Genomic DNA, 15,966 nt, shown 5'->3' on the forward strand with positions numbered 1-15,966 from the left:
GCCACTGCACTCCAGCCTGGACGACAGAGTGAGACTCCATCTCAAAAAAAAAAAAGAGGCCTGGCCTGTACTGTGGTCAGTGTCACAGAGGCTGCCCTTACTGTCACTACTGGCATCCTGGAAATCACCCAGGTGGACCGTTCCATTCTACAGATGAGGAAACTGAAGCTGGGGAACAAAGAGCTCACTCCAGGTCTCCAGGGCTTTCTACGCATGGACCCAGCAGCAGCACTGGACCACTGGGGTGCTTGTTAGAAACCCAAGTCCTCAGCCCCGCCCTGGAGCTCCTGAATCACCACTCTGGGGGTGGGGCCCAGCTGCCAGTGTTTTAACAAGCTCTCCGGTTCTGATGCAAGACAATGCTCCGGAATGATGGGTCCCGGTCAATCTCCCTCTCGCCTGTCCTTGGCCTGGCCCAGGCTCCAGGCCCCAGTCCCCGCCCGTCTTACCCCATCACGGGGTGCAGTGCGATGGCTCGGGGCTCGTCCAGGTCCTCTGACACCAGGATCTTGCGGGAGGTGCCGTTCAGGCGCGTCACCTCGATGCGGTCCGTGCCCGTGTCGGTCCAGTAGAGGTTTCGGGCCACCCAGTCAACTGCGATGCCATCGGGGTCATTGATCTCGGTGTTGACCAGCGTCTGCGCCCCAGACCCATCCAGGTACGCCCTGCGGATGGCCCGCACCTCGTCATCCGTCCAGTAGACATAGCCCTCCAGTGGGTCGTAGTCGATGGCAATGGCATGCCGGATGTCATCCACCTGCAGCACAATGTCGGTGAAGTCCGGCGTGTCCAGCGAGATCCTCCGTAGGTCTGTCCGCCGGGCCAGCAGCAGCACCTCCTCGGCTCCTGTGGAGACAGATGCAGTGGGGTCAGGGGTCAAGGGCCTGCAGCAGGCACAAGACTAGGCCTGGGGTGGGCCGGGCAAGGGAAAGACTCAGCCAGGCCCCCAGGGCTCTCCTTGCAAAGGCTGGTGATGTTAGGTGACACGCACCCAGCCCATGCTACATGGTCACTCGTTCATCCTCATGACAGCTCTGGGAGGCTGGCACTGTTTGTTTCCTTACTTTACAGATGAGAGAACCAAGGTACAGAGAGGTTATACACCCAGCTGAGAGCCACACAGCCAGGCCATCGGGCTTCAACCACTAGGTGGGAGTTGCCTCACAGTCCCCCTTGTCTCCTGCCAGCCCCTCTCCTGGCCACAACCCAGCCCCAACCACAAATCCCGCCAGGTACGACCTGCTGGCCATGCTGTTCAGCATCCCCAGCATGCTCGCCTTGCAGGGGCAGACCCACCTGTGGGCCATGCTGCTCAGTGTCCCCAGCATGCCCACCTTGCAGGGGCTCACCCTTCTTCCCCAGCTCGATGCCACTTCATCTCTCCCTCCCCTCCACCACCCGAGGGCAGCTTCAAGCCCCAGGATCACGCCAGGGGGCTCCTAGGCAGGACCAGACGCACCCGTCAAGTGAATCACCCGCTTTACTCATTGCCCAGATGCTCCCGGGCCACCGAGATGAAGAGAAAGCCTGGTTCTGAGGCCTGAGACCTGGGGGCACTTTCAGGAACACTAAGAGCTAACACAGTTTCGTGACCACTTGACACACCAGGCAACACAGGAGCGAGAAGAGAAACACCTCTGGGGCATGCGTTCTGGTCACGGCTCGACCCAGGGCCCTGGCTCCTTGGAGGGGCCTCCACTGCGGCCTCCACACAGCTGGGCCATCAGAACGTAGCAATGACCCCCAGTAACTCAGACCTGGTTTCTAAATAGGGTCCCACAGAGAACAGCCAAAGCACCATCCGTGCACTTCCAACTAAGTTTCAGAACCACGCTACGAAACACCCACCCCACAGCCACCTGGGTCTCTGCTGCACCCCGAGGCCACGCCTGCTGCTGGCAGAGCAGCTTGAAGTCAAGCCCCTCCACAGCACGGGTGGGCAGGGTTCAGAGTGGCACTTAGGCAGGTGGATGAGGGGAGAACCTGGTCCTCTCAGGATGTCCCTGCAGACAGGCTGGACACAGCCGGGGACAGGAGGATGCTCAGGTGATTCTGGTCTCAAATAAAAGCCCCCACTCTAGCTGAGGGCAGGATTTGCCAGCCCTCAAGATTTGCATGTGTTAAATCCCCAAGGAAAGTTCTCTCTGCTCCGGGCATCTGTGCCCTGCCTAACTCTCCAGCGTGGCCTAACAGCATATGACCGGCACAAGAGAAGCTGAACTCAGACTCCCTCGGGGACCACAGCAACACTCCGAGAGCATCTGAGCAGCATGGCCCAGGGATCAGCTGTGGACAGGGTCCTGCCACTCAGGCCCAGCCGCATGCAAACCCAAGGATCCCTCACCACCCACTCCACAGGACGCATAGAGACCCCCCCGACCTTTCAGCCATGGCCCTCCAGTGGGATTCTCAGTTTGCAGGTCGGGAGGATTACAGGATTCTCTTCTGAACCCCCGTGGCCCACCCTCCACATGCTCCTGACCCCCATGGCCCGAGGCTCCACACACAGCAGCATCAGCATTTCTGACTGTGTCCTAGGACTCTGGCTGGAATTTATCAGAGCTTCCTGCAGAAACTGCAAGTGGAGACCCATGCACACTGGGGCCCCCAGGGTGCCCTAGAATCCCGACACAGATCCTGCCAAGGCTGCTGGGGTCAGGATGTGGCTCCCTCCCCGAGTTAGGGCAACATCTACTCATTTGTTCCAAACCTTTCTGGTCTCAAGGATGCACAGAGCCAAGAAGGTCAGGGTCAGAGACCCCTCCCAGCGTCCTGTGGCCATGACCCTGCACAGGGGCCTGGGTCACAATCTGAAAAGGGGCCCAAGGCTAAACAAGCCCAGAGCCTCCCTCATGCCCTGGCCCCTAGACCTGGCCCTGCAGCCAACTGCCAGGTCTCCTGAGTGCCCTGCCAGGCTACAGCCTTCAAACAACAGATGGTCCCCTGCGCCCAGGCTCTGGCTTTTGCCAGGAGGAATGCAGAGACTGTTCCAGGATCCCAACGTCCGTATGCAGAGACTGTTCCAGGATCCCAGCGTCCGTATGCAGAGACTGTTCCAGGATCCCAGCGTCTGTTTCAAGGAAGGACAGGAGCCCCTCCCGACTCCTGCTCCAAGCCCCGGAGTGCATAATCTGATTCCTCCACTAGAGGGCGCCCAGGTGATGGCGACAGCGACACAGGCCCAGGGCTGGGGAAACTGAGGCAGACAGGCTGGGGACAGTGAGGTGGAGGCAGCACTTGGAAGGTGCCCTAAATGCCCAGCTACAATGGAAATATCTGAGAGCCAAATTCAGATCTGGTCAGAGGCGTCCGATTTGGTGTATATTGGTAGGGGGCGGGGGAATCTCTGAATTTCAATAAACTTTCTCCTTCTAGGCTCCACTCCCAAAATGTTCTGTTGACAATGGACCTGTCCCTCAAGGCCCAGGTCACACGGCACCGCCACCTCCTCAGGGAAGCCGTTCCTCCCCACACCCCAGTGGATGGCCGCTCCGCACTCCCAGTCTACCCCACGGCGAGGGCACCACCCCCACTGGCTCACTGGGGTCCTGGCGCAAGCCCCCTGCTCTCCACGGCCCCCAGCACAGCCCCACGCCCACAGCAGCACTACATCCAGGGGATGAGCAGGGAGAATCTGAGACCGAAACCTCTGGGGCCTGCCCGTGCTGGGTGACTTCAGGCAGGTTCCTGCGCCTCTCTGGGCCTGTCTTCTCATCCAGTGAATAATCAGCCAGACTTGGCAGTGCCCGAGTCCCTGTCTAGCTATAACTTGGAGGGGACCAGAGACTCCACTTCACGAAGAATCCCTGCTTAATCAGCCACGGTGGGGAGATCACAGTCCTGAAGTCCCCAAGGGGTTGGCCAGAAGAACCCTGTCTACATGGTGTCTACAGAACTTTACAACAAGACTGCCAGGCATAGTGCAAGACAAATCACGCTTGACCTCAGCAGTGTGTCCATCGTGGCCCCACAGAGAACACCAGGGCCAGACAGAAACCAGCACTCGATCCCAAAACACATTCTAAGCCTGCCTTGCCAGACCGTTCCCTCTGTCCTCCTAAGAAATCACTAAAGTAGGCCGGGCGTGGTGGCTCATGCTTGTAATCCCAGCACTTTGGGAGGCCGAGGCGGGTGGATCACCTGAGGTCAGGAGTTCAAGACCAGCCTGGCCAACATGGCAAAACCCCGTCTCTACTAAAAATACAAAAATATGCTGCGCACCTGTAATCCCAGCTCTACTGGGGAGGCTGAGGCAGGAATCACTTGAACCCACGAGGCAGAGGTTGCAGTGAGCCGAGATCGCGCCACTGCACTCCAGCCTGTGCGCTGGGGTGAGACTTCATCTCAAAAACAAAACAAAACAAATCATTAAAGGAACACAATAGCGCAATTTTCACGCACCACACCCCTTGAGCTCTGAGGATGCCCCATCCTACTGACAAGGACGCCGATGCTAAAAGAGGGCAAGTTCCCGGCCCAAGGACACACAGCCACGAGAGGAAAGCTCACTTCACTGCGCTTCCTCAAACACTTCAATCCCAGGAGCCAGCACATGCAGGAAGCGCGTTTTTCACTTGCCGCCTGGCTGCCTTCATCATCCCACCAGTATCTCTGTGGGAAGCTACTTCAGGTCAGGCCCTGGACCAGCTGCTAGGGAAGGAGAGGTGGACGAAACAGACTTGGGATCTGCCCTCAGGATGCCCTTGGGGTCACAGGGCAGAGACCTTAGGTGAACACCACCACCCGTGAATACACAGCCACAAACTGCACTGCAAAGGCAGGCTAGGGTTATGGGGTCTGTGCGGCGGACCTGCTGAGATTGGGGGGGTCTGCTCCTCAGCTCAAGAGCCTCTGGGATTTAGGTAGCTGTCACCACGTGGCAGGTTCTGGTGGGCTGTCCCAAATGGGTCTAGAACCTTCAGGGGCTGAGCACACCCAGCCCTAGCCCTGTGTTAACTAGGTCAGCAAAGGGCCTCCAGTCCTACCGTCAGGAACCCATTCTCGGCATCCATTCCAATTGCTTAGGAGTAAAGAAACCTCTGTGGGGGGCAGTCCTTCACTGCTGGGTCAATCTGTAGGTGTTTACCGACTTCAAGGAGGAGCCTCTGACACCCCTCAGGCTGCAAGACCTCTGAGGTTTTTGAGTTTTGCAGAGACGGAGACAGCTGGGAGAGAGGCAGGACCCAACCCATTTGCCTGAAGCTCTGAGTGAGCTGTGACCAGCACAGAGGTGACCCCGGGGGTGGTGGGGACTCTGTCCAGCTAGGCCAGCAGGGAGCAGCTGCAGAGAGAGCGCCAGCAGCCTGGGCTCTGCCAGATGCCTGCCAAGGCTGGTGCCCACAGCTGGCCTCCAGGAGGTTCTGTGTGTAGAGAGGTCCAAGCAGCAGCCATGGCCACGGGGAAGCAGACCTGGGGTTGGGAGGGGCAGGTGCAGGGGACTGTGCCAGGCTATAAAGAAGAGAGGCCAACTCCTTCCCTGGGACCAGCTACAGAGCCTAGGCAGGAATTTATTTAAACACCAAGGAAGTAAATTGTTTAGAAACTAACAGTTTGGCCAAATGGTTTTCTTTGGGGTTGTTTAAACAAATAGCCAGCCCCACAACGTTGCCTGAAAGTGCAACCTTCCCCTCCCCCGAGCCTCCTCCAGGCGGGCTGCTGACCTCTCCCCTTCCTGCACGCATGCAGGAGAGAAGGACGACATCCCTTCCGCAAGGCCAAGCACAGGGCAGGGGCCTGGGGCAAGGGCCAGGCAGGGCACAGCTTCCTAGTAGGCAGCCTTGTCCTCAAAACAAAAAAGTAGTCCCAAGGGATGGCCCGATGTCATGGACATGTCCAGCTCAGCACCATCCATCCCTGCTCACCTCTGTTCCTGACCACATGGACATGCAGGACCTGCCAGGGGCTGCTGTGACACATTGCCGCCAACCAGGTGGCTTCTAACATCAGAAATGTACTCCCCCACCGCCCCCGCCAAGGCACGCACCCCCAACGTCAAAAGTCAAGATGTCTGCAGGGACAGACTCCCTCTGAAGGCTCCAGGGGAGGATCCTTCCTGGCCTCTTCCAGCTTCTGGTGTTGCAGGAAATACTTGGGAGTTCCTTGGCTTGTGGCCTCCATCACACTAAGCCCTGCTCTGCCTCCACGCAGCCTTCACCCCTGAATGTCAGTGCCTGTTCTCCTGCTCTTATGAGGACACCAGCACCATGGATACAGGCCCCCTACTCCAGGGTGACCTCATCCTCGCTTGATTACATCTGCCAAGACCCTGTTTCCAAACTAGGTCACATACACAGGTTCCTGGGGTTAGACCTTCAGCATATCTCCTTGAGGGACACAATTCAACGTACCCACGTCCTAGCGGTGAGCAGACGGTAATAGCAGCACTTCAGCGGAAGGCCAGAGGCAAGTGTGCCAGGCAGAGGGGACGGCCTGGGCCACTGCACGGAGGCCGGACAGAGGGTGGCCCGAACCTGTCGCTGGGGCTGATCTGAGTGTGGAGGCCTGGCACCCACTAGCGTTGGCGTTGCCCCGCCCGCTACAGCTCTCTTCTGAGGCCCCACTACGTGCAGGACACGCCCCACTGCGTCCAGCTCCGAGCCCAGCCCTGTCCTCCAGGAAGCCTCATGCAAACAGCCCGCCGTGCGTGCAGCAGATCCCAACCACAAAAGCAAACAGACTGCCACTCTCACACAAAAGCCGGGAAGGAAACGCGCTCAAATGTCAACAGTGGTTATCATCGGACGGGTCCTATCCTTCCTTCGAGCTGTCGGACAGAGGGCGGTAAGCACTCTGGGAAGGGCCAGAGAGCAAATATTTTCGGTGCTAAGGCCTGCACGGTCTCCTTCCCGCCTCCTCAGCTCTGCCGCAGCTGTGGAAAGGCAGTCTGCCTCAGTCAACACAGCTGGGAGCAAACAAAACTTCATTTATGGACACTGAAATGCGAGTTTCGTGTCATTTCCCCATGTCCCAAAACTATTCTCCCGATTTTCTTTTCAACCATATAAATATGTAAAAAGCATTCCGAGCTCATGGCCTGTTCCAACTGGCCCCTCAGCCAAACGACCCTCATACAAGAACCGTGTGTGACTTTGTTTTTGAACTTTGTTTTTGAGATGGAGCTTCACTCTTATTGCCCAGGCTGGGGTGCAGTGGCGCGATCTTGGCTCACTGCAAGCTCTGCCTCCCAGGTTCAAGCAATTCTTCTGCCTCAGCCCCCCGAGCAGCTGGGATTACAGGTGCCCGCCACCACACCGGGCTAATTTTTTGTAGTTTTAGTAGAGACAGGGTTTCACCATGTTGGCCAGGCTGGTCTCAAACTCCTGACCTCAGGTGATCTGCCTGCCTCTGCCTCCCAATGTGCTGGGATTACAGGGGTGAGCCACCACGCCCAACCATGTGTGACTTTTATAGTATCAGAAAGAAAATTACAATGGGGGAAGGAGGGGAGGTGGGGAAAAGGGGAAGAGGAGAGCGGGTGGAAGGAACTCTCTGTACTTGTCCCTTGATTTTTCTGTAAACTTAAAAGTGCTCTAAAAAAATGAAGACTATTAATGTTGCTTAAAAAATTAAAAGGCATACAAGTCAACAGGGACAACACCAAAACCTTAGCAATAAATGAGCAAAGACCATAAACACAAATTAACAGGAAAAAGAGCAGTCAGTAAACGTGGAAAACGGTAACTTCTCAGTCATCTGCAAATAGAAGGGAGCCACCCAGAGTTGCTGGTGAGGTGGAAAGGCTTGTTCGACATTTAAGTGGGGGCACCTCCCGCTTCCAGAAGGGCTGTAAAGCGCCGCAGGCTTCCTGGTCAGCAGCCTGGGAGCCGCTGACCCCAGCATTTCCTCTCTAAGACAACACAGGCGGAAGCAGCAGTTGGAACGCATGGAGGTTCATGCATCCAGACACCACCATGGCTGCATTAGAACAGCAAAACTCAAGGCCAAGAACCTGGAGACAACCAAAATGTCCCCAAATAGTTTTGAATAAAATTTACTTATTTTATCTAAACAAGGGCATTCAACATGATGGGTGATGACACAGGCACAAAACAGCATGCTCTGGGGAAGAGTTAATGAGGTAGGAATTTGCACGAACGATAAATGAAAAAATATCAGACACATTACACACATAGTTTGAATGAATCTCCTAAAACGCAATTTATTTATTTATTATTATTTTTTTGAGACAGAGTCTCGCTCTGTTGCCAGGCTAGAGTGCAGTGGCGTGATCTTGGCTCACTGCAACCTCTGCCTCCTAGGTTCAAGCAATTCTCCTGCTTCAGCCTCCTGAGTAGCTGGGATTACAGGCACCCACCACCACACCTGGCTAATTTTTTATTTTTAGTAGAGATGTAGTTTCGCCATGTTGGCCAGGCTGGTCTGGAACTCCCAACCGTGAGTGATCCACACCCCACCTCCAGCCTCCCAAAGTGCTGGGATTACAGGCATGAGCCACTGCGTCTGACCCTAAAAGTTGATTTTGATACATAAACAGAAAAAAAGTGCACAAGACACATAGACACAGCTAACTCTGTGTGGCAAAATTATGGGTAATTTCTATTTTCTTCACTGTTTTTTATAATGCTTTCCTTGCTACAGTGAATGTATAAATGTTATTTTATAAGAGGAAAGAAAAAAGCCTCTGAAACACGGGTGAATGGGTTTATCCTTAGAGGCTCTCAGTCTCCAAGGGAGATGGGTCGGGATGCTGGGGACCAGGCCCTCTTCCTGGGGCAACGTGGGGGAACAAGACACCTGCCTCGCCACTGAGTTGCCTCGGGGTGTGGGTACTGACATCCCAGGCTCATTCGGTTTCTAGGGTCTGAGATGTGTTGACGGGAAGAACGACAGGATATGAGCAGGATGGGGCCAAATAAGCCACCTGCAGCCCCAGGAACTATCTGGCCAGCACATGGTCATCCAGTGGCCTGAGCCACCCCTGCCAGAGCCAGGAGGAGACCCTGCCAACAGGTCACCAGTGTGCAGGAACTCAGAAGGTCATTACAGTTGATACCCTCCACGCCCCAATGTGGGAAAATAGTGTTTTTTCACAACAAACAAGAAAATTTTTGTTATTTTGGCAAAAGGAGGCAGGGCAGCCCTGGACACCTCCATCCCACCTCATCACCCAGCCGCAAGGCCCCAGCCATCCCTGCAGACAGAGTGGATGACACAACTTTCCTGTACCAAACCAAGTGCAGCTCCCAGGCCACAGGCCACCCAGGAAAGGTCCAGTGCCCCCCGGAGGCTCCCATCGCAGGCCTCCCACCACAGCTGGCACCACCCCAGGACGGCTCTGTTCTCCCAGCTTCTTTTCACACGGGTGGCAGAAAACCGAGATCCGGGGAAAGCTGAGAATCAGCCTCTGCTGCCCGGATGCCCAACCCCAGCTCTGCTCCCAGCTCCAGGGCCTCCTTCTCAGGGGCCCTTACGGGAGGCAGAGGGCTTTAGCCATCTCCCAGGCCTGGGGCACGCGGGGCGAACAGGGTCACAGTGCAGGCCACTGTCCACTGTGCAGATCCCAAGGCCATAAACAGCCTGGCCGAAGTGGCTTTCCAGCTGGCAGGAGGCCAGATTACTTTTGTTTTTTAGCAATTGATTAAGTGTCTCTGCTGCCCCCAGGGGTAAGTGGTGGGGCAGATGCTGCGACCACAGCCCAGCACCTTGACCCGGGAACCTGCGCCGAGTGACCATAGGGTCACTTTTGACAGAGCACGAGGGAAGTGGCTGGGACCAATGCTGGCTCTGCTGGAACCTGAGGCCGGCTGCTGTCACCCACACGGTGCCGGGGTCTTCCAGCGAGCGCGGAGAGGCCGTGGCCTGCCAGGAGCAGCCGGCAGACACCCTGGCCTGCAGTCTGCGCAGCTCTAAAACAGGGAAGTCGCTGCTCTGCCTGGGGTCGGGGCAGCCAGAGCACCAAGTCAGAGACAGCCTCGGGAAGGGGCCTGCAGGCGGGTCCCTTCCTCCCCATCCCCTGGTGCCAGCCAGCACCTCCTGTGGCCCCCCACTGCCTGCCTCTGCCTCCACGCCCCACCACAACCTCAGGCCCACAGCTGCGTGACCACTCCCAGGCAGGCAGTGCCATCTGACAGGCTGTGTGCCTGCTCCCTCGGCAGACAGACCCGACTCCGGCTCCCAGCCCCATCTTGTCACTGAATGACCTTGAGTGAGCAACGTGACTTGCTTCGCACATGTCCGACTCAAGGGGAAATGGGCTCCAGAGAGGTGGGATATGCCTGAGGCCAGGCCCCAGCGAGGTGGGATATGCCTGAGACCAGACCCCAGCGAGGTGGGATATGCCTGAGGCCAGGCTCCAGGACACAGACCCTCCTTGTGGGTGGTGTTGTTTTTGAGAGAGAGTTTTGCTCTGCCGCCCAGGCTGGAGTACAGTGGTGTGATCTTGGCTCACTGCAACCTCTGCCTCTCAGATTCAAGCAATTCTCCTGCCTCAGCCTCCCGAGCAGTTGGGACTACAGGCGCCTGCTACCATACCCAGCTAATTTTTGTATTTTTAGTAGGGACGGGATTTCACTATGTTGGCCAGGCTGGTCTCAAACTCCTGACCTCAGGTGATCCACCCACATCAGCCTCCCAAAGTGCTGGGATTACAGGCATAAGTGACCACGCCAGCCCTCCCTGTATTAGACACTTGCAGCCCCTTGCTGGGGACCCTGGTGGGAACACAGCCTCACAAGCGAAATGTGGCATCGTTGGGCAAATGAAGTCTGGGCAGCCCTCTCATCTTTGCCTAGAACTGAAGAATTTAGGGGCGTGGACGTATAAAACGGTGACTTAAATGAAAAAGAAGGCCACATTCCCCCCTTTAGGCAGGCGGCTCTGCTCTTTAAAAGCCAGCACAGGGTGCCTTTCTGAACCCAGGCACACAGTAGGTGTTCAATGAACAGCAGGGGTCATTTGTACTGCTGATGACACCGTCTGTGGCCCCTGCAGCTGGCTCCGGCCTGAAGCACGACTGCACCCCTCTGCAAGGCCACCCCACTGTACCTGGAAACTCTGTGGAGGCGGCCTTGGGGACTGGCCAGGATGCCCAGGCCCAGATCCCATCTGTGCCCTTCCTCCATAGACCTCAGCAAGCTCTCAGCACTGCGTGCCTCAGGCCCATTTAAGAAGTAGGGCTGGGCCGGGCGCGGTGGCTCACGCCTGTAATCCCAGCTCTCAGGGAGGCAGAGGCGGGAGGATAGCTTGAGCCCAGGAGTTCGAGACCTGCCTGGGTAATACAGCGAGACCCCATTCTCCACAAAAAGGAAAAAAAAAAAAAAAAAAGACAAAAAAAAAAGAAGTAGGGCTGGCTAGGCACGGTAGCTCACGCCTATAATCCCAGCACTTTGGGAGGCCAAGGTGGGTGGATCACAAGGTCAGGAGATCGAGACCATCCTGGCTAATACGGTGAAACCCTGTCTGTACTAAAAACAGAAAAAATTAGCCGGGCGTGATGGCACACACCTATAGTCCCAGCTACTCGGGAGGCTAAGGCAGGAGAATTGCTTGAGCTCAGGAGGCAGAGGTTGCAGTGAGCCGAGATCACGCTGCTGCACCCCAGCCTGGGTGACAGAGTGAGACTCTGTCTCAAAAAAAAAAAAAAAAAAAAAAATTAAGCAGGGCCAGCCACGGATGACCCCTCACACAGCTCCCAGGAGGCGTGCCCAGGTGTAGGACTCAGGACTATGACAGCTGCAGTGGTCCCCAACAAACATCACTTCAGTCACCCACTCCGCCTCAGTGGTAGTGGCCAAAATAACGGATTAGAATGGAACCATGTGACAATACCACTGCCCTGAGTGATGGAAGACAGTTGACTATCAGTAGTTCACACAGCCCCATCTAACACAAGTGCAGGGCGCTCTGCAATTTATAAATCCTTGCCCAGACACCGTCCTTTCGACACTCCCAGGTCAGCAAGGCACACAGGGCCTGCATTTCACAGCCACACAGCAGAGGGCTGAGGCCGGAACTCAGATGTTCTGATTTCCATTCAATCACGTCCCCAGAGTTGGCACAGAGATGGGGGGCTTCTCTTCACAAAGTCGAGAAAGTCATTGCCAGCTCCACTGAAGACCAAAGAACCTCAGCTCTTAAACACTCTTGAAGGTGTTACTGAACTCTCCCAGCCTGTTTCCTGGGTCCTGGTGTTGGTCCCGGGGGACACAGGAAGAGGAAGAGGCCAGCTCTGCTCCAGGGAGCACACCTGCCACACTCTCAGAGGGCTGGGCGTGGGCAGAGGAGCCATGTGCAGGAGCGGGGTCTGGATGGAGGGGTGCTGTGGCAGGGGGCAGGGGAAGGGTGCTCCGGGTGGCGGGCACAGCACGAGCAGGGGCAGGGAGGTCCACACTCGGATGTGTGCAGGGAGAGGCAAACCGTGCATTTCCATTGCAATAGGCAGTAAAGGTAGAAAAATAGAGTTGGGGCCAGGAAGGGAGTCGGAGACTTCTAGTGTCTCTCTGCAGGTGAGTGACGGCCGAGCTGTCAGCTCAGCACACCTGGGGCCCGGGGCCGTGTCTTCTATCACTGACCCCAGGGCACACGGAACCAGGCAGGGAGAGCAGAGGCACAGGGCACGGTCAATGAAACCAAACAAAGAGTCATCACCAAATGCAGAAAGGGCAAGGAGTGCCCACAGCCACACAGGGGCTTTGTCTGTGAAACATGGGGGTCCCATCAGGGCCTGCACCCTGCAAGCACAAAACTCGCCTCTGAAGATAAAGGGAAGCTGTTGGAGTTGCGGAGGTGGTCTGGGGTCAGCACAGAGCCGAGCTTATGCTGCAGTCACAAGGGGGACAAGGAAGAGGCTGCAGGGTACAAAACCAGTGGCCGGAGTGACCACAGTCTAACTCTGAGCCTGTGGCAAGGGCGCCCAGAGTTCACCCACCCAAGAGGTGCCATTCACCTGTGCCTCCGCCCCACGGTGACAGCGTTCTCCAGGAATACGGTGCGCCCCTCTCCGCTTGCATCAGCCCTGAAAGTGAGTATTCAGGCCAAAAAGCAGAAGAGCACAGCTGCGTGGTTCTATTTCCATTTAGTTCTGGAACAGGCAATGCTAATCCACAGTGATAGAAGTCAGGAGAGTGGTGGAGGGGGCGGGGGTTGAGGACAGCAAACGGGCACCGGGAGCTTTCCCAGTGGTGGAAATGTTCTCTGTCTGGACCGGGTAGTAGTCATGCAGACATACGCAGCTGTCAAAGTTAATCCAAATGTACACGTTAAAATGTGTGCGTTTTATTGCCTCCAAGTTATACCTCAATTAAAAAAATAAAGTTAGCACTCAGGCTTCTTCCACAACTTCCTGAACCGTGCGAGCTGATTTTCTTGCTATTAAAAATTCACGGTCCATGGCTGAGAACAGCAGCTGCCTTCTGTTTGCAAAGTCAACGCCAATCACCGCCCGGCAGCGGCAGACTCGGCCCCTCAGGACCTCCTTTCTTTTTTCCCTTTGACCTACTTCCCTGATAAGTGACAAGACAGCCAGACTCTGGGAACAAACGCCCGTTATTCGGCCCCGAGCTGAGCGGGCCCTGCTCCCTGGGCTAATCCGCCCGGACAGACGGATGGATGTGAGGGGCTTTGCCGTCGGCTCCAGCTGTCAGTCTGCCTGTCAGACTCCACCGTGGCCCCTCTGTTCCTCCCGCCGCCCCCACTCCATCCCCGACTTCTTTTTGTTTCCTGTCTCTGACAGACGAACATCTGTTAAAACTCTGTCTGGGTGAGCTGTGGCCGGCGGCCCGCAGATCCCCAAGCCGCACCCCAGCCTCATCTGGGCGCTGCCAGGAGCACTGCCTGGCCACCCTCTGGACACGGCCCCGAGAGCCGCCGGCCTGGGCATGTGTGGCCCGAGTGGCAGGGCGCACGCCGCTAAGCCCACTGCCCAAAGGCCCCCAAGCAGGAGGCATGTGCGGGCGACAAAAGTCAAAGCAACAGGGGCACGTTCCACAGAGGATGGGGCTGGAGGGGTGGCCGTGAGGGACAACAGCTTCCAAGGACGGTGGTGGCAACTCCCAAATAAGGCCCCACTCCTGCTGTTTTTAGCTCATTCCACATAATTGGAAAAACATGGCAGAAACCGAAGCCAGCTGCTGCCTCGGTCCTGGGGCTGTGTGGAGGGGGTGGGGAAGCCGGGAGGCCCAGGCTCTGCACTCGACTGCCAGGGATGAGAGTAACTCTGAGCTGCAGAGAGCAGAATCGCAGCCGCCGTGGTCCCCCCGAGCCCCGGCCACGCTGGGCGGCAGAGGGCTGCTCGCAGGACATGCCTGCCCTGTCTCATGGGGGTCACTTCAGGAGGGGCGAGGGAGCCAGGACACAGACAGCCCAGGGCCGGCGGTCACCCTGCAGCTCAGAGGCCACGCAAACAGCGCTGCCCTGAAGGCACACAGCAGTGCAGGGACCCCCCACGCATCCCCACCTCTTGGAGGCTGCCTGTGTGCCCCTGGGAACGCTGCTCCCCGTCCCTTGGGGTCCCGGCGTGACCACCCTCTCAGCCCCTTCCTGGGGAAGGCACCCAACTCCCTCCACCTGGCTGGCTTTCATTTACTCAGGAAAAAGCCGAATTCAAGACATCACAGAAATGTCTTCGCCTGTAACTCCATGAGAGATAAACGGTCAGACACCCTGGAGGGAGTCCCAGGGACCCTCAAATCTCACCTGAGCCTCTGGCTTCAAACCCCGAGATGTTTCCGGCCGTGCCAGCGCTGCCCCCCCACAACCTGCCACACACAGCCCTACCTGGGGTAGGGCTCGCAGATCTGGCCCCACCTGCCCACCCCGTTCCTTCTCGTGGGCTGGGTGGGTTGGGGTGGGGCCGGCGACTCTGGATGTGCCATAAGAGTCTGAGTGTTTCTGACACAGCCAGGCCCTGCCCCCATGCTGGCCTTCGCCCCACAGGAAAGGGAGCCACATGCCTGGAGCGCCCAGCACACCCCACTCTGTCCTCCCCAGGTTGCCCGCCAGCTGTGTGAGCTGTTCTCCCCATTGCCCCTTCACCCCTCCTCAGCTCCTCCTGGCAGCACCCAGCCTTGGAGGCTACTTCTGATTACAACCTCCAAAGGAAGCCTTGCTCCCCCGGCACTGACCCAGACGGCCTGCATCACTGCACTGCTCAGCACGAAACCCACGGCCTTCCTCCAAACCCCATGGATGGGGGAGTGTAATCACCCCCTTTCTACCAACGGAGAAACTGAAGCTCAGAGAGGCTAAGTCACCTTCCTAAGGTCCCAACACAATGACAAAAAATAGAAAGCTGGCCCGCAAGTGGAACTAGGTGCCCCAAGTCCCGGGTCTGCCTGACACCGTACCTCCTCGCCACCACAGTCCCGGGTGTGCCTGACACTGCAATTCCTCCCCACCACAGTCCCGGGTCTGCCTGACACCACACCTCCTCCACTACAGTCCCGGGTCTGCCTGACACTGCAGTTCCCCGCCACCACAGTCCTGGGTCTGCCTGATACTGCACTTCCTCGCCACCACAGTCCCGCATCTGACACTGCATTTCCTCGCCACCACAGTCCCGGGTCTGCCTGACACTGCAGTTCCTCACCACCACAGTCCCGCGTCTGCCGGACACTGCAGTTCCTCACCACCACAGTCCCGCGTCTGCCTGACACTGCACTTCCTCGCCACCACAGTCCCGGGTCTGCCTGACACTGCACTTCCTCGCCACCACAGTCCCGGGTCTGCCTGACACTGCAGTTCCTCGCCACCACAGTCCCGGGTCTGCCTGACACTGCACCTCCTTGCCACCAGTCCCGGGTCTGCCTGACACTGCATTTCCTCAACACCAGTCCTTGGCCGGCTCCCAACTACAAACCAAGTCATGTCCTCCATCCTGACTCCTCTCGGCCTAAACGTCACTCCCAATGCCTCCCTCTGGAACAGGCACAAGGCCCACCAGCACAGCCTCCTTCATTACTCACATTTCCGCTAGCCCAGGGCCAGCTCTGGAGCCCTCACCACGGGGCC

General features: G+C 57.2%; 1 protein-coding gene across 2 annotated transcripts in view; it reads right to left on the minus strand.

Moving 5' to 3' along the window:
- Window positions 1-15,966, minus strand: part of LRP5 (LDL receptor related protein 5) — a 140,837-nt gene that overhangs the window by 63,596 nt on the left and 61,275 nt on the right. For both annotated transcript variants that reach the window (XM_030918485.1, XM_030918486.1), the window contains exon 6: window positions 450-846. In XM_030918485.1, coding sequence (XP_030774345.1) covers window positions 450-846 — 397 coding nt within the window. The remainder of the gene's footprint in view (window positions 1-449; window positions 847-15,966) is intronic.

The sequence above is a fragment of the Rhinopithecus roxellana genome, chromosome 15 (assembly GCF_007565055.1).
Source record: "Rhinopithecus roxellana isolate Shanxi Qingling chromosome 15, ASM756505v1, whole genome shotgun sequence".
NCBI lineage: Eukaryota > Metazoa > Chordata > Mammalia > Primates > Cercopithecidae > Rhinopithecus > Rhinopithecus roxellana.